At 45.6% G+C, this 21649-nt stretch overlaps 1 protein-coding gene across 1 annotated transcript in view; it reads right to left on the reverse strand.

Moving 5' to 3' along the window:
• LOC128814458 (fibronectin type-III domain-containing protein 3a-like) overlaps positions 1-18152 on the reverse strand; it is a 39749-nt gene extending 21597 nt beyond the window's left edge. Inside the window, exons 1-3 of the mRNA XM_053990310.1 lie at positions 18109-18152; positions 13389-13479; positions 1052-1187 (exon numbers count right to left, since the gene is read on the reverse strand). Of these exons, the coding sequence (XP_053846285.1) occupies positions 1052-1147 (96 nt within the window). The 5' untranslated portion in view covers positions 1148-1187; positions 13389-13479; positions 18109-18152. The remainder of the gene's footprint in view (positions 1-1051; positions 1188-13388; positions 13480-18108) is intronic.
• Positions 18153-21649: the final 3497 nt, after the last annotated feature.

Here is a 21649-nt window from a genome sequence, read left to right on the forward strand (position 1 = left end):
ACAATACAACTCTATTTTTTAATTTTTTTTTTAATCTCACCCGATTGCAAAATCTCCTCTAGGTCCTAAAAACGTCAGTGACTGTCACCTCCATGTCCCCCACACAGAGCTCTGGGGACAGGGGCCAACTAAATCTACATGATCTCCTTTCCTCGTGAAACCTGAACCACCTGAGCCACCTCCCAGCTGGGCAGGGCTGAAATTTCACCTTCTACTGCCAGAACTACAGAAATACTTTGGAGACTTTGCTCATTTCCAGACATACTCATTGTACTTCCACCTCCAGGGTCTGAGGCAGAAAGGGAAAAGGACTTTTTATTTTAAAAAGCCCATTTTTCTAAGTATACAACTGAAACAACACTGATTTCTCCTTCTAACCTGCAACAATGACAAATTAAAGGAGATCTCATGTAAACTTTCAGCATTTATGGACTACCAGACCTCAAAGGATGGGAAAAGCTCCCAGTATTTGTAGTACAAAGCATTCAGCTCTTTCTTCTGAACACTAAATTCACATTTACTGACAATTTACACAGACTTGAGCTTCAAATTTGTTCTGCTGCCACTTTTTACCTGTATTTTTAATCCTACCAGGGACTTCTGAAGGGTTGTGTCCAATAAAGCTCTAAAGTTTCAACTAAACACACTCAGGTTTCACCACTGCACTGTAATTATTAATGAAGACACTTAAAACCAGGAAGCCAAGGTCTTTCCTTTCATTTTCCTGTAATAGATTTCCTCTGCAATCCCTTGCTAATCTTTATTCATCACTTCACAAGAGCTTCAAAAAAACCTTTATTAACCCCCAAATTTTTCCTTTGATTTTTTTTGAGTTTGCAGCTCCATTTTAAAGCCCTTTTTTCACACCTGTGCTCTGGCTGGGAGCTCAATGATTTTTTTCCTCTCTCCATTTGCACTTCTGTTTAACTCCTGATGTCAGTGCTCACAACCTCATCATTCCCCAGCTCTCAGACCAGTGGCAGAGCTGCCTGGTTTTTGTGGAGCCACCATCCCAGCTGCTCCCAGTGCTCCCAGTTCAGGGCTCACTTGCCTGCTGGATGCTGTCCCCGTTGACCATGTGAGGTAGAAGTGGCACTTCATTCAGCAGAGGTGTGGCTTCCAGGGGGGGCGGCTGCTCAGCCATCATTTCTTGGGATCACTCATGGACACCTGCTCACCTCAACCACCTGCTCCAAGAAAAAACAGGGATGAGGTCAGATCCAGCTCTCCCTTCCTTAAATCGTTCCCTGTTTGTTTGACAAACTCGGCTCTGTCAACTCAGAATATTCCAAGTGCACACAAACAGTCCAATATTATCCTGTTTTTCACTTTTAACTCCTTTCATGTAAGCAATAAATGTCCTTTTTCCAGAATTCTCCCCTTTAATTATCAGGAATGTTCAGTCACGAGTGCTGGAATTGGTACCTCAGTGCAGCAACTACACAGTAGAGAAATTTACATTTCTACAGCAATTTATTCCTAAATTTGCACTTCAAATTCCTAAATTGCTTCTACTCCAGACCCCAATAATGCACATACCAATTTACATTTCAGTGATGACCAAAAAAACCCAAACCATACCATTTCTCCAATACAAAATCTGCCAGGGTGAAAACAAAGCTTAAGACAACACAAAATCCTGCTTTGTCCCAAAATTATTGACTGAGAACCATGGGGAAATGTGAATGGAAAAATGGTGCAGAGTTGTGAGCTTCCAGGGAATAATCTGTAATTACAGCAAGTCAAAATACACATGATACAAATTAATTATAGTAATTAGAGCAAATCAAGCTACAAGCTCCCAATGGTAGGGAATTTTCAGTGTATAGTTAATCCTGCATCCATAAAAAGCACAAGATAACAGGATACAGGAAATGCTGACACTTCCTGCTCCTTTCCCATTACCTCCCATAAACCAGAAGGCAAAATGTGGTTAGGAGGGTCCAATTCCTTAAAAATAAAAAGCAAACCACAAAACACCCCCCTAAATCTGTGCATGAACCGAGTCAGGCTACTTCAAAGTGTCAAATCTTTTTTTAGTTCTCCACAGGCAGCAAGGAAAGGGCAATTTTTGGGGAAGAAAAAAGACAAAAACTGATTAATTCTGTACCTGTGGGACTGCATTTCCAGCAGATTAGCAACAGTAGGAGAAATGTAATATAATTAACATAATTTCTTCTGGTTTTAACTGATTTTGTACAGAAGGATCTTTAAGAAAGCTGAGATTACAAAGGTTTTTCCTGTGTTATCAAGACAAGGCAAAGGAACTGGTGGAATCCACTGATAAAACACCCATTCCTCCTTTGCAAAAGCATCTCAAAATCAGAGATGCAATCACACAGCCACAAAATGCAGCACAACAAACTCCTCAAGACTTCCCAAAACCCAGCTCCTTTCCCAAGGAAATTCTTTTCCAGGGCTGCTCCAGTAACAGCTTTAAGAAGCCAAACATCACTGCAAGGTGCAAGGGCTGGACAGGACCTCAAAGATCAAATCTGCATTAGGTTTGGCCTAAATACACTTCATAAATACACTGAACTGCCTGAGCATGGTATTTATTTCCTGAATAAAATAATCTCCTTTTTGTCAGGTTTGGAACTGCCTCTGCCAAGATGTAAATTTTAACTATTCCACTTAAAAACCCCTGCCTGGAACAGTAAAATTCAGGCAAAGATTTCTTCCTCTACACCTCTCCCATTTTTTGAGGTTGGTTCTAAGCCTTAAGAGCCATTATAGGAATTCACTGTACACAGGTAAAATGAAAATTCTTTATTTTATATATGCATATGAATTTCTTGAATCTCAAAGACAACAGAAATTAGTACTTAAAATAAAGGGGAAAACCCTTTACCAGAGGGCAACTCCTTCTGCATTGAAATTCAGCTACCCCAAATAAGCAGCTGCAGAAAATCGTGTTCTGAAACAGGACCCAAAGGCACCTGCAACTTTAAATAAAGGTTCAGAGTTTCTGTGCTCATCCTCTGCAATTTCAAATACAGGTTCAGAGTTTCTGTGCTCATCCTCTGCAATTTCAAATAAAGGTTCAGAGTTTCTGTGCTCATCCTCTGCAACTTTAAATAAAGGTTCAGAGTTTCTCTGCTCCTCCCCTGCCTTGGTTGAATTTAATTCTCTCTTTAGGATAAATTATAGAGCAGAGCCCCAACATCCCTGTGGTTTTTAGAACCCTTCATCTCTTGCCTAATGACACAGAGAGGATTTAATTTACATGGATACCTCCACACACTTTCTGCTTGCTTAGTGCTGTATCTTCATTTCTCTGAGGAAGAATTTAATATTTGGAGTATCAGGAAATAATTGGTTTTAAACTGTTAATGATAAACTCAAAAACCAGCCAATTTTGTGTCTTAGTAGCAATGACCATATGGTCAGGGAAAACAGAAGTATTGACAGGAACAAAACCATCTAAAGAGGTTTTGGGGCAGTTTCACCTGGCTCAGAACGTTGATATTTCCCTGTGCAGCTGGGCTGGGGTGGCTGCAAGTAGCAGAACACTGAGGACAAAGAGGGACATCCTGACAAATTGGAAAAAAGTTATTTTGGGTATTGAGCACTGCTTCATTCCTTGAAAACACTGATAAGAGCAGCAAAACCACCCTGCCCTCCCAGAGAACACAGTCAATGAATGTGGGACTCAACCCCTCCTCATTTCAACAGGTAAAACATTTCCAGGGAAATAAATCCGTGGATTCACCTCCCCAAAATCTCCATTTCACTCGAGGAAGTAGGTGGTATTCAGGTAAATAAAAAGAGAATTCCTGAAAAGTTATTACATACTCAGCACAATTTCCTGCAAAACAAAACAAAGACAGAGCTCTATCTTGAAAAGCCATTTCCCAACACCCTCCCACGGCTGGCCTGGAGCAGGGAATGCAGTCCTGCTCTCCCTGCAGGGCAAGGCTGCTCCCGAGGGAAAGGTGGAGGACAACCAGCACAGGGACAGAGAGGAGACTGCAGGATCCCAGGTCTGCCTCCATCCTCACTCCCACACTCAGGCAAGAGGGAATCCAGCATGGTTTGGGTTACAAGGAACCTTAAAGCCCATCCAGTGCCACCCCTGCCACGGGCAGGGACAACTTCCACTGCCCCAGGGTGCACCAAGCCCTGTCCAAGCTGGCCTTGGACACTTCCAGGGATCCAGGGGCAGCCACAGCTTCTCTGGGCACCTGTGCCAGGGCCTGCCCAACCTCACAGCCAGGAATTCCTTCCCCATATCCCATCTAACCCCACCCCCCAGCAGTGGGAAGCCATTCCCTGTGTCCTGTCACTCCTTGTCCCCAGTCCCTCTCCAGCTCTCCTGGAGCCCCTTCAGGCCCTGGAAGGGGCTCTGGGGTCACCCTGGAACCTTCTCCTCTCCAGGTGAGCACCCCCAGCTCTCCCAGCCTGGCTCCAGAGGGGCTCCAGCCCTGGGAGCAGCTCCATGGTCTCCTCTGGACTCTCTGCAGCAGCTCCAGGTCCTTCCTGTGCTGGGAGCCCAGGGCTGGAGGCAGCTCTGCAGGTGGGGCTCACCTGGGCAGGGCAGAATTCCCCTGCTCCTCCTGCCCATGCTGGGAATGAGCCCTGGAATCAGGAGGTTCAGGGGGCCAGGGCAGGCCCAGCCTCTCCTCCACCAACACTCCCAAGTTCCCAAGTTTCACATCATCCCTAAAAGTCTGTCAGTGGGTTCCAGGCTTCCTCTAAACCCTTGGATTTCCCCCAAACCAAGTCAGGTTGGAGAGGCAAATGCAGCTGAGGGGGTTGTTCATGGACCCACCCACAGGGAGAACTGCATCAAAGAGCTGCTTGGTCCCTAAAGCCACTTTATTCCAGCAAATCTCAGGAAGAGCAGCTCAAACTGCTTTTGCTGTGGTCTGTTCTTGGCACTGAGGGATTTATCATCCCCAGGAACTATTCAAGTGGTCAGGGAAAAAAAAAAGAAACCAAGGAAAAAAAGTACAGTCCTGGGAATTCACGGGCTGCACTGACATTAAAGATGAGCTAATACACTAAATCTTACATTCTAGACTAAAAATAAGCAAGAAAAATCCCATCTGGAAGCATTAAAGACCAGGCAAATTTTGTAATTTATAGGAATAAACTGGAATTTAGTGACTCATTAAATATGAATCAATAGCAGAACTTGTAGAGGAGTCTCTACAGCTTTGTCACCCTGTCCTGAAGATTTTTGACTCAGTATGGAATTACAGAGATTAAATTTTAGAAAGGTTACATTTTGCAAGGGCACTTCTGGCCTGATTAATTTTTTTGCAGTGGTTTCTATTACACATCAGCTAAAGGTCATTCCCAAACCTGGGCTGAGCTGAATTCAGCCCACAGAGACAGAAAAAAAAAAAAAATTTGCATTAATCATCTGAGCAACAAACTTGAAGCTGGAAGAAGTGACAGTGGGTAACACATTTCTAAGTTAAATAGCTTGAGCTTTTTTTTTCAAAGATTATTCAACATCTAAAAATCTGAAATACAGCAATTTTTCACAACAGAACATATTTTAAACTAAATAAACCCAATCCAAATTATAAAAACAGACCCTGAAATATGTTCTGGACTAATTCAACAATATCATGTAAGATGTTCCTGTTCTCATATTCAAAAGAAGGTAGCATTTTCTAGGGACACTCCTGCAAAAGCTCCTAAAAAAAACAGAAAAACTCCAGGACTGCCCTTCCAGCAAACAATTCCCATCCACAGCGCTGGGCCTGACCTCACTTCCTGCTGCAGCAAAAACCCAAGCTCTGCAAGGCTCCAGCATCAGCCTCCTTCCACTCCAGCCCAAATTCCAGCTGAGCTCTGCAAGGCTCCAGCATCAGCCTCCCTCCACTCCAGCCCAAATTCCAGCTGAGCTCTGCAAGGCTCCAGCATCAGCCTCCTTTTGGTCCAGCCCAAATTCCAGCTGAGCTCTGCAAGGCTCCAGCATCAGCCTCCTTCCACTCCAGCCCAAATTCCAGCTGAGCTCTGCAAGGCTCCAGCATCAGCCTCCCTCCACTCCAGCCCAAATTCCAGCTGAGCTCTGCAAGGCTCCAGCATCAGCCTCCTTTTGGTCCAGCCCAAATTCCAGCTGAGCTCTGCAAGGCTCCAGCATCAGCCTCCCTCCACTGCAGCCCAAATTCCAGCTGAGCTCTGCAAGGCTCCAACATCAGCCTCCCTCCACTCCAGCCCAAATTCCAGCTGAGCTTTGCAAGGCTCCAGCATCAGCCTCCTTCCACTCCAGCCCAAATTCCAGCTGAGCTCTGCAAGGCTCCAGCATCAGCCTCCTTTTGGTCCAGCCCAAATTCTAGCTGAGCTCTGCAAGGCTCCAGCACTGGCCTGCCCTTGCTCCAGCCCGATTCCAGCCGGCACAGCCGCTGGAGCCAGGCCAGCCCCCGAGGAGCGCTCGGTGCTCATTGATCCCAGCTCACATTCCATGGAAAACTGCTCAGCAGCTCCCTGCGAGCTCCTGAGGGCTGGCTGATACGGGATCATCCTGCCCCAAGTCTGGAAAACATCAGGGATTCACACCAGACTGTTGGAAATGCTAAAATTCACAGAATTCATGGAGTGACTTGAAGATCATTGAGTCCAACCCATGCCCTTGTCTCCAACCCAACTGTCTCCGATGGTTTGGATCCCAAGTGGAACAATGAGAAATTCCAGGGCACGGGGGCAGTTACTGACAAATGGTTGGAGTTGGGCATCTTAGAGGTCTTTTCCAACCATAATGACTCCATAAATGTTTTGTAAACTCCTGGGAAGAACTCTGAGCATTCCTGAGCCTCCTTCAGCCATTTCCAACGCGCAGCTCAGGATGAGGCACCACGGCAGCTCTGCCACTTCCACTTCCATGACACAGGAGAAACAACTTCAAAATTGTCACAGCAATATCTGGAAGAAATGCTCTGGCCAGAAGAATCTTCTTGGATAAACACATCCACTCCTGTTTTATCAAGGGTTTTTGGAGCAGTCACCACTTATTTACAACCTACAATTTACAGACATGTTTCTCTTTAGGCACTGACAATGAATTTGCCAGTATTTACTGCAGACATGCCAGCACAAAAAGGTTGTGTATTTCTTAATGGTAATATAAAAGAAATAAGAAAAATTTAATAAACTGAAAAAAAAAAAATTCATTGGATTGTATTTTTTAGTCATGTTATCTATTGTGCAAATGTGTTGCAGTATTACAGATTTCGTGAGTTTCAAAGCTCCTGTTATCTCAAATTAAAGCATTATATTAAAAATTATATTAATATAATATATTGTTATATATAAAATAATATTATATTAAATTATATTAAAATAAATTGTTTAATAATATATTAGTATATATTAAATATTATATTAAATTATATTAAATAGTAAATAATGTTATATTAAAAATCTCAAATTAAAATATTATATTAAAAATCTCTCTCCAGAAAGATCTCACACAGACTTTAAATGGGAGGAACACTGCAGACAGGCATGGATCAGCTTTATTCCACTGTCCAGAGAAGAAACCAAACAGATTACATAAACAGTGAAAAATAAAGTTTATAACCCCAGAGAGAAGCTGTCCTATAAAGGCTGGATTTTCATTACAGTAAGTGCTGGCTTTAAGATGAGAAAGTTCCTATTCCAAGGAGCTTATTACTTAAATGGAGACTTCATTTTTTTTTTTTTTTAAATACAGCATGCCTGAGTTAGAAAGAACAATGTCTCCAGGAAGGAGAGCCTGAAATTCAGCAGGGACTTCCTGATTTCCAGGTTCAGTGCTTTATTCAACCTGCCAGCCCGATCCTAAATTTTCATTTATTGCAGGAAGTAAACTACTCTAATACTGCTCTTTACTAAAAGCAATATTGTATAAACAGTTAAAGCTTTACTTACACCTTTTTATACTGACAGAATTACTAATTAGTATCACAAATATTCTATAATATATAGAAGTACAATAAATGTATTTTCTCTGAGCAGGGGGAAATCCCATGCTCTCTGATAAAGAATATTATTTGTTACTGCCATGCCTTAGAATTCAGATCTCCTGCAAACTGAAGCTGTGAGTGTTTTACACTCCACTCTGTCAGTTCAATTTTCCATCATTCATCTCCAAAGGCTGTTAAAAAAGAACAACCACAGAGCCATCCCAAAGCCATCCCCAACCTCAGGCTAAGGAATAACCTTGTCAAAAAGATCCAACCTTAATTATGGCTCCTAAAAACCCCAGATACACCCCACACAGTTCTAAAGCAGAAAAAAACTGGGGATATAAGACCCAAGCTGCCCTCTCCCACCCAGATTTTTCCAATAAACAGCATTAACAAGGTGTTGAAGGTACCATCCCACTCCTAAAATAGTTTGTGCCCCAGGACCACACGTGAGACCTGCTGGATGGACTGGCTTTACTTTGAGCAAGATTAAGGCAAGGAGAGATTTAACAGAAGCTCAGTTACAACCTGAGCTCTGCAGGGACCACCCCTGCTCCATAAGTCATCTGTTCCCCACTAAATCCATGTTTTGATTAAAATCCTGGAAATCATTTCTAACGGCCCCCAAGGGAATTAGGCCACAGCATCTTGTGGGAACTTTGGCTTCCAGCCAGGAGGGCAACACAGCCTTCAGCCTGAAAATGTTCCTCATGATTTACCCAAGAAATGGGCTCAAATATTCTGAATATTGAGAGAGCCTGTCTGAAAACGTTCCCCATGATTTACCCAAGAAATGGGCTCAAATATTCTGAATATTGAGACAGCCTGTCTGAAAATGTTCCCCATGATTTACCCAAGAAATGGGCTCAAATATTCTGAATACTGAGAGCTCACCTGAAAATGTCCCTCACGACTTTCCCAAAAAATGGGCTCAAATATTTTGACTATTCAGAGCCTGATCCAGGGTGGCTTTGACCCAGTGAGGTCTGTGACCCCAGGAAAGCTTCCTGGAATAGGAACTTTCTCATCTTAAATCCAGCACTTACTGTAATGAAAATCCAGCCTTTATAGGACAGCTTCTTTCTGGGGTTATAAACTTATTTTTCACTGTTTATGAAATCTGTTTGGTTTCTTCTCTGGACAATGGAATAAAGCTGATCCATGCCTGTCTGCAGTGTTCCTCCCATTTAAAGTCTGTGTGAGATCTTTCTGGAGAGAGATTTTTAATACAATAGGAAAACACTTTAATATGGGGTCACAGACCCCATATTTGACCTCACCAAAATTCCAGCCCATCTCCTCACACACAGGACAAGGCTCCCACACTCTGCTCCAAGCGTTTGCGTTCAGCACTGACCAAATTACAGGAGGATTTTTAATTTACTATTAACACTCATTTCTCAGGCCACCGTGAGACCTCAATGCTCCTAAAATCCTCCCTGGAAGAGGACTAAGATTGGGATGGAAGCTTTCATTTCCCAGACACCAAAACCCCTAAATCCACCCAGAACCAGCAGATCCAACCCAGCAAGGCCACGGGAGCTCTAACCCGAGGGATGTGATCGATTTTCATCCCAGCTCACCCCTCTGGATCGGGTTCCTGGGGGAGCGTGCCAGGAAAGCCATCAAACAATTGTCCCCTGCAGCCTCCCCCAGCACTCCAGGATTGTTTTCCAGCCTGAAACTCCATCCCTCAGGATTCCAGTGCCCACCCTCCAGCCTTACACTCACGTTTTTCCAGGGGCTGCACAACTCCCTGCTGCTCTTCCCAAAAGAAACTCCACTGGGAAGAGCTGGGAGCTCTGGGCAGAAAAGCTCTGTCAGTGCCCAGAGTGCATTAATTTGATTTGAGTTCTTATTTAATATTATGCTCACGTTAAGGCCATGCCTGCCCTCAGAATTATTCATTTAGGAGGCCTGTAAAGCTGGCAATAACAGTTGCTATAATGCAAACATGACATGACTTTTAGATAAGTATTTTCCTTTGTTGTTTTAGTTCTTTTCAGGCTTTTCTGTTATTGCCAGAAAAGCAGAGTTGAATCCTGAGCACTTGTGTTTGGCTTCCTAAGTGACCAGTCCCATAAGTCAAAATCCAGGAGTCCCTGAAAGCTTCTGTTCCTGTCCTAATCCCACTCCTGCTTCTAGAAATGTTCAGAGAACAGAGCACCTCAAAGGACTGAGCTATTAAGGTGCTTCATTCTTATTTCAGCTTAAAAAATAAAGGGATTAGGAATTTTCAAACTGCAAAAATGTTGTTACCAAAAAAAAAAAAAAAAAAAAAAAAAGAGAGAAAAAAAATTAAACATAAAACTATCTTTCTTTCCACCTGTTAGGAAGGTGACACTTTCTGGAATAAGCCAAGGTGCTCATTTTAACATCTTAATGTTGCACAAAGCAAAAACTTTCAAGCTTAGATGAAAAAGCCTTTATTAAATGCAATTTAACAATGGGCTTGTTTTAAATATGATTTTCGAAGTGTAAAACTGTGAATTTAAAACATTATTCTGGTTTTTTTAGGCCTTGAAGCAAACCAGTTTATTTACACATTAACCATATAGTGTGGAAATTCTATATCCAAATGGTTCTCTATATCACTTGGAAGCTATGGAAGTAACAGACACCACAGTCCATGGAAAAGAAATCCAAAAAACTTCTCCCCAGAGGCACAAGACAGAGCACAAGCCCTTGTGTGTGCCTGGAATTCTCTCTTGGACCTGAAATGGTCAACAAAAAGGCAGCTGGAATTCCCACCTGGAAGTACCACAGAGCTGGGCAGATGAAACAAAGAATTTCCAAGTGTGCCAAGGTTTGCCAGCTGGGAACTGCAAGTTCCTACAAGGAGCTGCACCCTTTCCCAAGGCTCTGAAATCCAGGAGAAGGATCTGCACAACTGAGCACAGCTAATCTCCACGGGACACATTTGTCTTGAAGTGGAAGGTAAAATTGAAGGCATTTTATGGTAACTTTTTTCCTTGAAAATAAAAAAAAAGTTCTGCCCATTTACCAGATTGCAGGGGGAAAGTTCTGTTTGAAAGCCTGGAAGCAACCCAAAGGAATGGCTGCTGTGTGTGCAGACACGTTCCCTCCAACAGGAACACATCATTCCACAGCACCTTGTTCATCCCAGTCCCTCCCTCCAGCCAGGAACACCCAGCTGATGGCAAGGAATAAATATGAAAGGATTTTGAAAGCTTTTTTTAGAATCTTTCAGTGAGGATTAGGAAAAGCAGGGAATTTAAGTGCACCCTGAGCTTGGCTGCTCTGCTTTGTCCTGTGCCATGTGTGTCCAAACCTGGATGAAACCTCCTGGGATTGAGCCAGGAAAGCACCAAAACTGAGCCCTTTTTAGTGCCAGAGCTGGGTGATACCTCCATGAATTTGGGAGCATTATGGGATGGCAGACACACACACAGCTGGTATGAGACACAGGTGATCCAAAAGCTCTTTCCCAAATGCTTGCATTCTGCATCTTCACCGATTTATTTACTTTAAACTCGATCAGGGAGGGCAATCATGTAGGTTATGAAAACCAACAGCAACCAGGACATTTCCAGGAGAGGTTCCCTGCCATGAGACAGCTCAGAGCAGTCAGCTGCTGTCTAATCCAACAAACAGGAGGAAAATCAGAATTTCACAGGTGGAATAAACAGGAGTTTGCTCCCAGGTTTCTGCAGGCTCTAAGGAAGCAAAGGCTGATTTTCCACCAGCTCCGATCTGCAAATCACCAATGCTGGATGCAGCATAAACAGGCCTCTCTCATTTAACAACCCTCTTAAACCAGGACTTCAAAACCAAGCAGAAAACCCCAGCAAAAGCAAAGGATTTCTTCAAATTGGAGCAGATTAAGCAAACTCTGAGCAAGGAGGAATTATTTTGATACAGCAACTGAAGACTTTTCCTTGCACAACACCAGAGGTTGGGGCTGTAACACTTTAGCTGAGCACTGGGTTAAATTAGGCTGGTTAGAACAGGTTATGCTTAAACCCAGGGCTAAAACACACCAATAAACGACTGCAATTACCACAGCTGAGCAGTCTCGTGGCATCAGACCATGTGCATTTTTTTAGTTCGTGGAAAATGCAAGGGAGAAATGCAAGTGTCAGATCATCCCCATGAGGCTGGAGCAGGAACACTTCCCTCAGTCTGGCCAGGACCAGCACAGAATCACTGCCACAGCTCAGCTGATGGCTGGCAACACACTGAAATCATTCCTTTCTGTACCTGAGCTTTGGGTATTTATTTGCAAATCAATGAACCTGCTGGAAGTTTGGGGATTGAATCACATTTTTATGTAACTGCCTAAGTAGAAATTATTGGTTTTGAAGAACCTAAGGATGATAGTTTATGTAAGTTTTTATCAAGTTTATATTTTAAGAAATCCAGGCATTAAAAAGCAAAATGACAATTTACAATACACCAAAAGGCTGTTTACATAATATCTTCCAAATCTGAATGGTTCCTCTAAATAACTCTCACACCTCACACTGAAATGGACAAAAATACACACCTGGGTGATCAGATTAAAGCTTTTTTTCAAGCAGGATCTGCTTAAAACCAACATGAACATCTTGCAAGTCCTTCAGGAGCATAAAACTCCTCCCATGCAAACATTAAACTGCTTTCACTCCTGACTGGAGATGACAAACCCAAGTGACATCAGTGGGCACTTGAATACCTCACTCAGCAGAACTGAAAGTAACTGACTCCCATGGAAGAGATATTAATGCAGAAGTTATTTAATAAAGGGCATGAAAGAGCAGATGGAAAGACTTCATCTGAATTTATAAACCTGGAACTGACCTGGTTAAATGCTTTTCCTCCCAGAACACCTGTACAGATTCAGGGAATGCAGCATGATTATCACTTCTTTCTTTATCTCTTGTATGAAATCCATCTGCTGCTGATGTTTTGCTTTCCAACACTCCTCCCCACAGTTTTGACAGATTCCTTTGTGCTTTTCCAGAAGATCAGTTCCCTGACCTGACCAGTTCCATGAAAAGTAACTCAGTTCCATGATCTCAAACTAAAACCAAAGGATCTGAGCAAGGCACTACCAGAATGCTGTCACCCACCCCAGCTGTTCTCTACACAGGAAATGCATTTGGCTAAAAGCAGAATTTACTTTCTTTATCCAAAGCCAATTATGCAATTCTCTCCAAGAGAAAACTTCCAGCTAAGTGGGTGAAGGGAGAAGAAAGAGTAAGAAATGTGAAAATAGAGATAAGGCTGCCACCCTACAAAATCAATAATGCTCCTGTGGAACCTGAAACTCTTCTGACCTCAAGAACTCAATCAGTTCTTCCTTCCCTAATTCATTTTTTCCATTTGATAAGAAGTTGTCCAGAACTTTCTTCCAGAATAAAAAAAAAAGTCCTAAGTTTAGAGGTCTATCAAATACATTCATTTCAACTTAAAGTGTTACTTAGAGACTTACTGAGAAAATAAAAATCATAAAATCCAGGAGAATCCTAAATTCTATGTAATTACCGTAGTCACTCTCCTGACTTGGAATTCCTCCTGGCGACTGTTCCAGTGCCTGCTGCAGAGTTAGCAACGTGTGCTGTCCTCAAGCTTCTTTCTGCAGGCAAAAACCCCACATTTTCATGTTAGTGCCTTGGCAAACATGAAATCTGAAGAAAAACAAGCTGCAGGGAACACAAGAGATCCATGGAGAGAGCAGGAGCCAGGAGGGGACAGGCAGTGGTAACTCCACTGGGGAGTTCTTTGGATAAAACTGGATTTATTTAGTTATCTACTATATACCTGTTCTACTCCTCTGCATGGCAATAAAGACAGAAAAATCAGGTTCCAAACATACCCAAATTTAAATTGCCATGCACACATTTCCTGTCTGATAAGGGACATAAAAAGACATAAATTGTACATAAAGCTGGAAATACAATCCCAGTTTGCTGTTAAAGGGCAGCACAGCTTTATTCTAGAAACTGCTCCACTAAAGATGCTCCAGCAGAAGGAAATGAACAGCTCCAGGAGTCGTTAAACCACTTCAGATGTTGCATTTAATAATGTAAAAATCACCACCTTTCTCAAGCTGCATCCAGCACTAAAACACTTCCTAAACTGAGCCTTCTTTTGGCCCCGAAAGACAGGAAGTTTTTGCAGGGATCAGTCAATCCCCAATATTGTTCTTCAGGGAACTATTAAGGTTGGAAAAGATCTCCAAGATCATAAATTCCAGCCTGTGCCCAACCCCACCTTGTCACCAGCCCAGAGCACTGAGTGCCACCTCCAGTCCTTCCCTGGACACCTCCAGGGATGGGCACTCCAAACCTCCCTGGGCAGCCCCTTCCAGTGCCTGGCCACCCTTTCCATGGAGAAATTCCAGCTGAATCTCTAAAGATAAGGCCCAGGCAGGTGCAGGGTGTTCTGCAGTTTTACTGGAATGCTCCAAAAAAAAATCTCAGTCCAGGTGGCTCCTCAGGCTGCCTGGAGGAGCTCCCACACAGCAATCCATTGTCATTGTCACCAGAAAGGTGATACTGTCTTCAAGTCACACTGATGACATCCCTTGAAGATGTTTCAGAAGTCACAATCTAACAAATGTTCCTCCTGAGCAACTTCAAATGAGACACTGGAAAAATATTGAATATAAAGCATCAGGCCTCAGAGTGAATCCTGGGCAAAAGAAGGCATTTTCCACATCAATCAAGATCCTGGGAACAAGGGGAGATTTACATTAGGATTGAAAGGGCCCAAGGGCTGGGAGCCAGTGGTCTGTCTGTGCTGGTCAATACACAGAAAGGATTGTGTTAGCACCACTGAAAGAATAAATTATCGCTGCTTTTACAATAAGCTCTTCAAGAATGCAATAAAGAGTTCAGTGTGTGCTCCTCACTCAGGAATCCAAAACTTTTCAGTGAAGGTCTGGCTTGCAGCAAAGATAACAGCTGAAAACCAACCATCTTGACCTTGGGAAGCTTCATGACAATGTGCTAAAAACAGGTGAAAAAATGCACAGGTTCCTGCTTCCACATCCCCCAGCCTTGAGGCCAAAGCCTTGAGCAACACCAGGTTTAGATACTGAGAGTTCAGACCTGATGCTTTCAGACAGACCAAAATTAGAAGTGAGAAATGTAATTTTTTCCCCTCAAGCCTCTTGCCTGTTGCAGGGTTATTAATATTGAGGTTTTTCTCATCTGCTTTCAGAGATAATTTTAAAATTCATCTCCGATTCAATGAAATCATGACAGGAAATTAAGAAAATATGGAACTAGGGAAAGAATTGTTACAATATTTCATAGCAGCTCCTGATTTTGATGAACAATATTATAAGAATGTCTTCCCAGTCACGTATTTCCTTCTGAATTTGACAAGTTTCCCAATTGTGGAAATAGCAAGTCACCAAATAAAAATGCTACTCTTTCAAGCTTAAAAGATAAATTTTAATTTGCATGAAATTCACCCAAGGCCAGGCAGAACAGGAGCAGAATACTGGAATTTCTCCTGTCTGCACAGTCCATATGAAATATTTGTTTTTTGAGGACTCACCAAACCTCTCCTAAAAATAACCATAAAAGATGACAATTGTTGCCAGGGGTGGGACAAGCCCCACAGTTAACAGGACGCCAATGCCAACCTCCAAAAATGACAACCAAAAGGTCATGAAAAGAGTTATACAGAACATTTCTATCCAGACTTGGTGTCAGTGCAACATCAAAGAGAGATGCAGTTTGTGATCAAGGCTTGTGGCAGGAAATGGATTTGTGTAGACAAAGTTATCTTTATTCTCTCTCAAGGTGAATCCACCAGGAGTTATTGTTTTAAACCATTCTAACATCCAATTCCTCAAAACCACTGAAGAAAAATGAATGACCAAATCACCACCAAAAATCAGCTGTCCCAAGAGAAGAGCAGGGCAAGGTGGCATTTGTGCACAAGGAGCTGAAATAATTCCACTGCATTGTCAAAGTGCTGCTTCATTCCAGCTGAAGCCAAGTTTTCCAAAAACTTGCTGCAACAATCCTGAGCTACAGCTGAGTGAATAACTTGTAAGAGCTTGCTCCAGGAGCCGTGTGAGCCATCAGTCCCAGCCCTGTTTATCCACAGGCTTATCCCCACATGGGTTTATCCCCATGAAGGATCCCAAATAGAGATCTGGGATCCAGTGAATTAGTTCAGCTCTCTAGAAAATGAGATTTATTTGATCCCAGCTGAGAACAAAAGATTCCCAGACAACAACAGCACTCCAAAACTTTCCAAGATTTGGAAACAGGAAGGTAAAAAGCCCGGAGAGAGGAGAGTGTAATAGCTGGCTGCCTTTCAACACCCATGATCACACACTGAGCCCTGAGAAAGTCAACATCTTTCCTATTTTACCACCTTATCCTCTTTCACAAATTACATAAACCAAGGGAAGGAATGCGAGTGTGGGAAGCAACTCGGGCTGTGCTTACTTACACAGATACTGAACCAAACACAAAGTACTTTCTTCTACACTGGATCTTAACTCCAAGGTCAATTTATTGGCTTAAAACACAGAGAGGATGCTTCCCTGGTTCAAATGCTAATCTGAGGCTCAGGAAATCTAGATTCAATTCCCTGCCTCACCACATACTTCCTGTGCGACCTTGGGCCATAAATATTTCGGTGCCTCAGTCTTTCCATCTGTGACTGAGACAGTGTTCCCCTATTGAACGGAGTGTTGTAAAGATAAATACATTAGGAAAACATCAGGAATCACAGGCCACAGCCATACATGCAGCGGGCTGTTGGGGAACTTATCTGTGTGTCAATATTCCCAAACGGGCAGCAGGGAAAGCTGCCAATGGAAGGGCTGCCAATGTGAAAAAATTTAACTAGCACAGGACAGAGAGAAGACAAAAGTAGCAGCAGAACGGACAGAAACTGAAATCACAATTACAGAAAATTTCCATCATTCCAACCAAGTTTTGAACAGAAACGAGACTCAGAAACCAGCTGGGCGAGCTGCTGAAGGGAACAAATACACCTGCCATCATTGCATTATTGCCCTGTTTTCAGAGATTATCACACAAAACACTTCCACATTGGAGGTGGCAGAGGGGCTGTTGAGTCTGGGGGCAAAGAATCCCTGGGGACTGTCCCCGAAGGGAAGCACCCGCTGCTGAAATCCCCAGTCCTTTGTGAGATGCATAAATAGGAGCGGGCAGAGAGTGACCCCAGTGGGGTCCCCACTGCCGCTGCCCCAAGGCGGAGAGGGGGACACAGCGGGAAGGGGGAGGGCAAAAGATGGTCACCAGCCAGGCAGGGGCTGACAGGAGTGACCTCCCCCTGCCCCGAGCCCAGGAGGACGCGGGGGAGGTGTCTGGGACCGGAGCTGCGGAGCAGCCAAGGGGAACAACTACAAGGCTACGTGGCATTCGCAGGCAGCGGCTGCCGGGGAGGGAGCACGGGGGGGCGGCCAGGGGGGACCTGGGGGGGACGACTGCACATCGCAGCCCCTCCTGCCCCACGAAGCAGGAGGATAAGGAGAGTTAAGGGAAAGGAGACGGAGAGTCTGAGCGCTGGGGAGCGGAGCGGGAACGGGCTGGGGGAAGCGCGACCCGCGGCGCGGGCTGGCATTAACCCCATCCGGGCAGGCTCGGCCGGGAGCCCCCGCTCGGCCCGGCCCCCCCAAGCAGCGGGAGTCCCTTCAGGAGCGGCTCCCCAGAACCCGCGTCCCCGAACCCGCCGGGTCTCCTGGGGGGATGCCCTCACTGCACAGGGCAGCGCACCCGGACTGATCCCGGCCGTCCGTCCCCGACACCGTGAACCCTGCCTGCCCCGCACCCCGGGCACCCCGTGCGCCTCGGGCACTCCAACCCACCCCGGGCACCCCACCCCACCCCATCCCATCCCACCCCAGGCACCCCATCCCATCCCGCTCACCCCATCCCACCCCACGTCCCGGGACATCGGATCTCCCTGGATCCTGCCCCCACCTGCCCCTTGCGCCACGTCCACCCCGAAGCTGCCCCGAGGCCCGGGCTGTCCCCCGCCTCAGAACACCCTTCCCGTCCCCGGGGTCCCGCCTGTCCCTCCAGCCGCCCCCGCCCGGCTCCGCGCCGCCTCCCGCCCTCCGCTCCGCGGGGCTCCGCTCCCGGCACTGCCCACCGCGCCCCGGCTGGGCACCGCCGCTCTCCGCCGCCCCGGGGAGCAGCGGAGCCCGGGGAAGGGGTGCTTGGGGAGCGGCCCCCGTCGGGGCCCGTGCGCTCCCCCCGGCACTGACCGTGTGTGCCCCGCGGGCTCCGCCGCTTCAGCGCCCGCCGCCCGCCCGCGCCGCCATCATGGAATGCGCGCACCGCGCTTGCGCCGCCGTCGGCCGGCCGGGGGCGGGCGGGCGCGCCAACCACAGCCCGCGTGGATCCGCGGCTCCCGGACACCGCGCCCGCCGAAAGCTGCGCGGGGGGGCGGCCCCGGCGGGCCGCGGTGGTGGCACCTGGGGGCGGGTGACCTGTCCGGACACTGTCTGTCCCTGCCGGACACCGCCCGCCACCCCCGGGCACTGTCCCCTGGGCACTGTCTGTCCCTGCCGGACACCGCCCGCCACTCCCGGGAACTGTCCCCTGGGCACTGTCTGTCCCTGCCGGACACCGCCCGCCACCCCCGGGCACTGTCCCCTGGGCACTGTCTGTCCCCCTTGGCCAATGTCACCGCCAGGCACTGTTTGTCACCCCAGTGCTCCGCCTGTGTCACCAAACCGTGTCCCGCCCCCCTCGGGGGTCTCCCGTCTCTGTCCCCCCCGTGCCACGACAAGGAGGAGTGGGAGGTTGCCCACTTTGTACAATCTGGGGGGGTCACAGCGCGTCCCTGACCCTAAAACTGTGTCATGCCACAACAAGCTTTAATGGTGACAGCGTGAAAGCGAGGGGACGATCCCGACTGAGCGGGCAAAGAGAAGAGGAAGGAGAGGTTTCCTCGCTGGTCGTGCCAGGGGAGGTTTAGCTGGATATTAGGGAAGATTTCCTCATGGAAGGCGTTGTCCAGCGCTGGCACGGGCTGTGCAGGACACCCATCCTGCAGAGAGCCCATCCCTGCAGGGATCCAAATCCCTGCGCTTGTGGCACTTGGGGACACGGGTTAGTGGTGGCCTTGGCGGTGCTGGGGAATGGTTGGACTCAGTGGTCTTGGGGGTCTTTTTCTAAGCTGAATATTCCTGTTATTCCACGATCCTGCAGCTCCATTCCCATGTTCAGCCTCGGAACATCCCAAGCCCTGCTGCAAAGAGGATCAAGGGCAAGGGTTGAAAAAAAGCCCTCCTGGGCTGCAGAGCCCCTCTGGCACATCCATTTTTTTTTTTTTTTCCCTGGCAAATAATGTACCAATAAATCTTACACTCTTCACTTTATTTCCACCAGGAAGTTTACACCAATATATTTCCATTAATGTGTTTTAAAAAATGTGCCTCAAACTTGCTTAAAGCAGTGATTTTGGAGATATTCTGTGTGCAATTCAGCTCCATGTGGATGTAAAATAAATGTGACAGCTGTGCTTTTATACAAACCCCACTAAACTGTGGATCACAGCAGAAAAAGGTCACACTTGACATTTATATGCAATATAATAAATGTGTATATATTATCTATAAAATAGACATAGAAAGACTAACCTTTTAAAATGAATGGGCTTGTGTTTACCCCCAGCTTGATCTTAGATGTGTTCATAATGAATATAGAAAATTTTATGATGAATAGAAGAAATTGTTCCTTAATGTCAGAGAATTTCTCTCTGGAGAATGCTGGAAGGGGTTGATTTGCCAGAAAGAACACCCTGTGCTGGACAGGACTAAAACAAATTCCCATCCATCTTTTTAAACAATCAGGTCCTGGTAAGAAAGGACAGAAGAGGTGGTGGCTGCTGAGTTTTTAAGCAATTAATAGGTTACCTTGTTAAATAAAGGTCAAAACAACTCTCAGAGTAACTGTACCATTAATTTTACTCATATAGGCCCATAAAATTGTGAATATATTCCCTTTGAATTGGGAGCAAACAGTGAAAGAACATAAAATCTGTTGCATCTGAAAAGCAAAATTTTATCGCTGAATCCACAGCAAATTCCAGGTGGAAAAGGCAGGAGAAACCTTTTCCTGTTAACAAGATAATTGGTAAAAATCTCTGCACTGAAATTCCTCTCCTTTCTACCCCTTCCACAAGTTTTCCTGCACACGTGTGACTCCTGGCCTGATTCTTTTCCCTGTGGAATAGTCTGGATCAGCACAGCCTGTGTTTTATTATGGTTGATAAGAAACTATAAATTTGCCTATAAACTAGATTGAAACCTTCAGACAAAGATTTAGGGGAAAAGGAATCTGCTCCTTTGTTTTGAGTCTCACCATGCTTTTGTCTCTGATATTAAACTTGGAATTTCACTGACGACACCAAATGGAATTCTTTCATCCCAGCTCCCATTCAAGTCTGGGAACACCTCGGGAAAGGTGGAAGACCAGAGCAGCACAGGATTCAGTGAGTGCAGACCTGCTTTAGGAACAAAAAGTTGGTTAATAATTTCACCTTTGAGAGAATTCCTGGAATCTTCAGCACTCCAACTCAGGAATCTTAGAACTCCACAGGCTCCACCTAATCTGCAGTGCCCTGGGGATTTCATGCTGAAGTGAAATATTTGGGCTTAGTTTTTGGGAGATCTCCTGCAAGTGACCCACCAGATGGGATTTGGAAATCTGAAGCACTCTGCACCAAGTGAACTTTGCTGCTGAAAGCAGAGATTCAAGGACTGTTTTGACTTCCCAGGCTCGGTATTTATCCACTGCCAGCTAAACCTCACACGTTGTGACTAGTGGTGGCTGTGATCCCCCGTGGTGATGCCCTGTGCCCGATATCCAGAATAAAGGAGGTCCTTGGGAGGGAATGCTGAGCATTCTTTGCTCTGAAAGCTCCTGGACCCCCCACCCCAGCTTTGATAAGACAAGAATTCCTTTGTAGGTAATAATGCAGTGCAGAAAAATCCTTTTCCCTTAAATCAATTTTTTTCTCCTTAAATTTCCATTTAAAATGCATCTTCTATCCTAAGAAGGTCATTCCAGCAACGTGGTGGAGGAACTCCTGGGGTCACAGCTCGTTCCCACTGAGCCTCGGGGTGAAAGATCTCAAAGCTGCCCACACCCCACAGGCTCCAGGGCTCCTTTCAAACTCCAAGTGCCACAGCTATTCCCACACCGTGGAAAAGAAATGACCCAATGTTTGCTGCCTACACCCAGCATGACAGGGAGGGAAAGCTGTTTTTTTACAGCTGGAACTGGAAAGGGAGGTGAGGCTGGAGGCAGAGGTGGGATGTTCCAGACGGAAAAGCCGCACGGGAGGAATATTTGGCGTGAGGAGCACGGTGACCAAACTGCCTGGGAGGAAGGTCTGATTAAATGGGTCAGGAATTACATGGAACAAAGCTGAGGGCAGCTTTAACTCTATTTTGAAATTCCTGGAGAGCCACAAGGACCGTGCGAGGACAGCGGGTTGCACACACGGAGGCAGCGAGTGGATGGGCACAAGTTGGATTTTGAGGAAATTTTTGTCTGTCCTTTCAGTCTGGAGAGGAAGAGGACACTGGGTTGGGGGTGGATCCAGGCCTGGGAAAGAGGAATTAAAAATAGCAGAATATAACATCAAAGAACACTTGGCAAAAGGAAAGGGAAAGAGAAAAGAAATGGGAAGTGGAACTGAGTCAGGAGGGAGGAAAGAGAGGAAATGGGAAGAAATCTGGGCTTATAAAGGAAGGACAGGCTCTGAAATGGAAAAAAAATGGCAAAGAGGGGAAT

The sequence above is a fragment of the Vidua macroura genome, chromosome 14 (genome assembly GCF_024509145.1).
Source record: "Vidua macroura isolate BioBank_ID:100142 chromosome 14, ASM2450914v1, whole genome shotgun sequence".
NCBI classification, from domain to species: domain Eukaryota; kingdom Metazoa; phylum Chordata; class Aves; order Passeriformes; family Viduidae; genus Vidua; species Vidua macroura.